The 5,137-nt window shown below is 30.6% G+C and overlaps 1 protein-coding gene across 1 annotated transcript; it reads right to left on the minus strand.

The window, feature by feature from the left end:
- Positions 1 to 3,776: 3,776 nt before the first annotated feature.
- AK88_03626 (uncharacterized protein) lies at positions 3,777 to 5,061 on the minus strand (the record flags this gene model as incomplete). Its single annotated transcript, XM_012481237.1, has 3 exons — positions 3,777 to 4,345; positions 4,480 to 4,888; positions 4,924 to 5,061. 3 exons carry the CDS (start codon positions 5,059 to 5,061, stop codon positions 3,777 to 3,779), a joined length of 1,116 nt encoding a protein of 371 aa, XP_012336660.1.
- Positions 5,062 to 5,137: the final 76 nt, after the last annotated feature.

A 5,137-nucleotide genomic window follows, 5' to 3' on the forward strand; every position in this document is an offset into this window, starting at 1 on the left:
ACCTAGATTAGAAGATAAAAAGGAACCTAGATTGGAAGATAAAAAGGAACCTAGATTAGAAGATAAAAAGGAACCTAGATTAGAAGATAAAAAGGAACCTAGATGAGATGATGAAATAGCATCTAGATGGGACGAGAACCTGTACCCGCTCAAAGAGAAGTATTATTATAAGAGCAGATAATTCTTGTAAATGATGAAATGAAATTCATTAAGGTGCATCTAATTTAATATTTATTCGTGTTATATGATAGATATACATATGTAAGCTGCGAATACCGTAAATGCTATGTGTGATATATTTTTTTTTTTTTTTCATTGTTAAATAAAAAACATATTTAACATATTCTGTTCTTGATTCATAAACTTACTTTTCCGATTGACAAATTTGCGCATCATTCAAATAAACATATTTCTCCCTTTTTCCTTTTTTTATCATGTTACAATTGTGCTTCTTTAATAATCTTGTACATTTGGTTTATTTTGCTTAGTCATTTTTCTAATATGTCCAAAGACCTTTTTTTTTTTTTTTACTCTTTTCCATATGGACATCTTTTTTCGTACCATACCTGACTATTATATTTTTCCATATAATAATAATTTCTTTTAAAATTATTTGGACAAATAATACTTCAACAGGATCTACATATTCACTACATATATGTATATACAAATGTACATACATGAGTATATGAATATATGCTGCATATTAAATAGATTTTTTTGGTTCATGAACATAGAAACAATGAAAAAAATACCGTTCAATAAAAACTAAACATATATAGTGCCCCACCTAACATGTTTTAGATGGCACCTATGTATCATCTGCGCAACATGTATACTTATTATTAGATCATGCGTCACCACGTTGTGTAGAAGAAAGGAGCAGATAATTAATTCTTCCTCCATTGTAGACAATAACATCGTTTCATAGTGGCTTATTAAACCTAGACATCCGAAAGAGCCTCTTTTTTTTCTACCTCTAATGTTATACCATATCGCATATAAAAATTCCGATTAACCATTCTGATAAATATATGTGCCTTTACAATTTCCTTGTAAAACATGCGATTCGTACTGTTCATGCAAAAGGGAGCTTATTAGGCATAACATATTCGGTCTGTACACATAATATTATTCAGCTTATTCGTAATCCGCGTGTAGATTAAAAACATATCTATGTGTGTTTATTATGAACAAAAATATTTATTGATGATCTATTTGTAATAAAACTCGAAAGTGCTAACTAGCAGTTTCGAGATAGAAAACATGCGACTGTTCTTTCCCTTAACATAAAGATAAAATATGTGTCACAGTTACGAACACAAATATATTTCTTAACAAGAACTTATACATTCTTGTAAATATTTGTACTTTCTAAGAAGCTCAGCAACTAAAGCTCAATTGTCTCATAATCAGAAAAAAAAAATAGGATTGCATCTGCTTGTTCAAGTTATATAGCCTAACTACCCTTTTAGCGCATCCAATTTTATGCGAACATTTCTTGAAATTTATCGAATTAGCAGTTATTTATCAATTGTATACTATCATTTGTCAAACATGCACAATTAAACTAGTAAGTTACACCGTTCATGATAAACGATATCGATGCGGTACCTTAATTATGGTATATTTGTCTGCAATGTTTTTTTACCTTTAATGATTTTATAAAGGTCCTACTCTATTACCCATTAGACGATACCTAACAGAATCCTTCATTTTATTGCTTACTGTGAAATTTTTAGCATCAAAATTACATTCACATTTTTATGTAAATAATAATAATCCACTCAGATGAACCTTCATATAATTTTCATTATATCATATACTCATTTTATCAGCTGCTTAGACTAACAAACGTAAGCAATCAAACCTTATCCAGCAGCACCTACCGTTAATGTCTTCCCCTCCCCTTTCACCGTTGCTTTTGCATTACTGCGAAATACACAATCAGCACGTAGAAAGCATTATATACCTTTCGAACATAAGAATACAGTAAAATGGACCAATCTTTTATAGCATTCTTTATATGACGAAATGGTGTGTTTTATACCCAAAGGGTAAAAAGGAACATTACAATTATTAGAGAATCAATATGTACTTAACAGCTATAACACTTTTGCATTTCAAATGTGAATGTATTAAAAAGATTGTAACTTTTTTTATTTTTTACAAATTTAAAATTTTTATAGAAAAGTTTGATTACAATTGTATGATAAAAACAAAACAAAAAAAATACCTCACATGGTTGTACATACAATTTCCTATGCATTGCTTGTTCCGCTTCAATGCTCGTACAAGTGCTTCATGTGCCAAGTTCAATGTAAATATTTTCTGCACCTTATGGCTGCATTATTATTGTATCATGTCCATCACCCCTTATTCAGTACTTCCATTGGCCTTATTTTTCATTCTTCTACATCCATGATTCAACTATTCTACATGCTCTTCAGTTTATATGTATGATCATATTATGACCCTCCTGATTTATCATAAACCAATCATTTAGTAAAGGTTCAAAGATAGCTCCTTCTATTAAGCAAATTCAACATCATAATTATTAAAGACATATAGGTATTAGTAAATAGCTCCTTTTTTCAATCTACTGCTAATCAACATTTTTCCTTTGCTTTTTATGTGTCTAACCCTATAACCACTATCAAAGAAAATTGTTCTACTGGAGAGTATGCAAAGAACAAGAAGAAAGGCCACATATTTCCCCTTATTCTTACGAATATATTGATTAGTATTTTCTGCAGAGTTTTTAATTATAAATAATATGCAAAAGTAGACTGTTCGGGGAAGCTAGTTTAGCCAAACGGTGCACTAATTTTTTTTTTTTATATAGTCTTGAACATAAGTCATCAAGAAACGGGAACGATGAAATTTGCAAATTTTTGATAACACGCTGTAATAATGTACATCGTTATTGCCCGGATTATATAACGCTACGCGTGTTATTACACCTAAGCGTGTCCCCAATAAATCGAAATAAAACACATGCATCATTTTTTATATCCAAAAGTCATCTTGACAGCATAGAGTCATTTTTTGTATGTAGTCATTTTTTTTTTCATGTTCCTAAAAATGTTATCCAATCGCACATCTATTAATACAGCCTCCGCACACACACATTAACCATTTAAGGTGGAAAATTTTCTAAAATATTATAGTATTAACGTCGAAAAAAAGTTGTTTTTTAAAAGAGTTCCCCTTTTTATCCTCTTCTTCATCCCAAGCGGTTATATGAATATACATATGATACATGTATATAAATATATATGTATAAAAATATTTGAACGCATAATTCAACATTATGGTGAAAACTAAAAGTAAAGGTTACACATAAACATAACTACAAATTAAGATATGTCAAAAATGGGGGAGGAAATAAAGTAATAAAAAACGAAAAACAAGAGATGGTAAACAAAAAACGAGTGAAGAAAAATGAAGGGAAAAAATGGTTAAATATTACATTTTATACAAAAACTTACAATATATTTTTTATTATTCTATTCATTTAAAAGGTAACAAATTTTATGTAATTATTTGTTTTATACACTAGTTAGATAAAACCTAAATTCTATTCATTTTTCTTCACTGCAGAGAACTGGTATTATGGTAAGATGACGTAATAAGAATCGAATGATCCTGGGGGTACTTATTAAACTTAATCAAATTTTAGGAAATTACATAATATTTACAGGCGTTAAATCTCACACTCTGGCATATCATGTAACATCCTTTTCATTAATTTAGTTTTTTCGGGAACATTCGTTTTAAAATGTATTGGCTAAAACCTCCCTTAGTATTTTTTTTCTTTCACTAGACAAGCTCTTTGGAAATATAACCTCAAATTCAATTATTAGATCTCCACGTTTGGATGGGTTCTTTGAAGAAGGCATTCCTTCCTTTGGAATCATTCTCCTAGAATTAGGCGTAACAATATCATCTATTACTACATTTATTTCTCTGTTATCTAAAGATTCTAAACTAAATTGAAAACCTGTTAAGGCCTTGTCTAGAGGTACAAGACACTTATATATCAAATCATTCCCTTCCCTCACGAAGCGATCGTGTTCTTTTATTTCTACTTTAAAAATTAAATCACCCGGTTCTAACGAAGGAGACGATTGGTCACCTTCACCATAAAACGTAATGGTCGTTCCTTCATTCCATCCCGCTTTTACATCTATAGTTACCACTTTATCGTCGTCATAGCTCTCATTTCCTTTAAACCTTTTTCTAGTTATTTTGAGTTTCTTTTTGCATCCTCTATACAGCTCCTCCAGGGACAGTAGAAGAGATACTTCATAAGATTCTGATTTATGACTGTCCTGATTTTTACCTGTTATAGAACGGGGGTTGGGGGAAGGTATAAATTTATACACATATATATATATATATATAAGTACATATGTAAATGTGAACATGCGGAACGAATTCTCTTCTCGCAGTTCATCCACTTCTCCATTTCTTAACCTGAAGGACCCGAAAAACGGGTGCCCCTAGAACCCATGTTATGGACGAAGGACGAAAATGGCGGGAAGTCATCATCGAAAACTGATGTAAACGAGAACTTTTTGTTGGAACTAAAAAAGTTATTGAATAGATCAGCTGGATCCACTCCTGTATTAAAAAATTTTGCATCGTCACTAGACATATTTCCCTTAACTTCTTCAGCACCAAACAAATCATACGTTTTTCTTTTACTAGGGTCTGACAAAACATCATAAGCTTCAGTAATAGCTTTAAATTTTTCTTCCGCAGCCTTTTTATCATTCTCATTTATGTGTTTATCTGGGTGCCATTTCAAGGCTAAGTTCCTATAGGCCTTCTTTATATCATCTGCTGTCGCATCTCTAGCAACTCCTAACAAGCTGTAATAATCCTAAAAGAACAAACAAAAAAAAAAAAAATTCGAACAAAAGTGTAATTAAAAAAATAACTTAACAAATATGTAGATAAATGAAACAGAAAAAAATAATTAAATATGCTTTTCTTAAGGATATTATTGTGTCTCCTTTCATCCGTCCACACTTCTTTCGTAAGTGCGCATAACATATTATCCAAATTTTCATCCTTTTTTTCTCTTTCACATATCTTTTCCTTCTGACGCTTTTTTTTTTTTTTTTTTTTT

This window comes from Plasmodium fragile (genome assembly GCF_000956335.1).
Source record: "Plasmodium fragile strain nilgiri unplaced genomic scaffold supercont1.43, whole genome shotgun sequence".
Taxonomy (NCBI): Eukaryota; Apicomplexa; class Aconoidasida; order Haemosporida; family Plasmodiidae; genus Plasmodium; species Plasmodium fragile.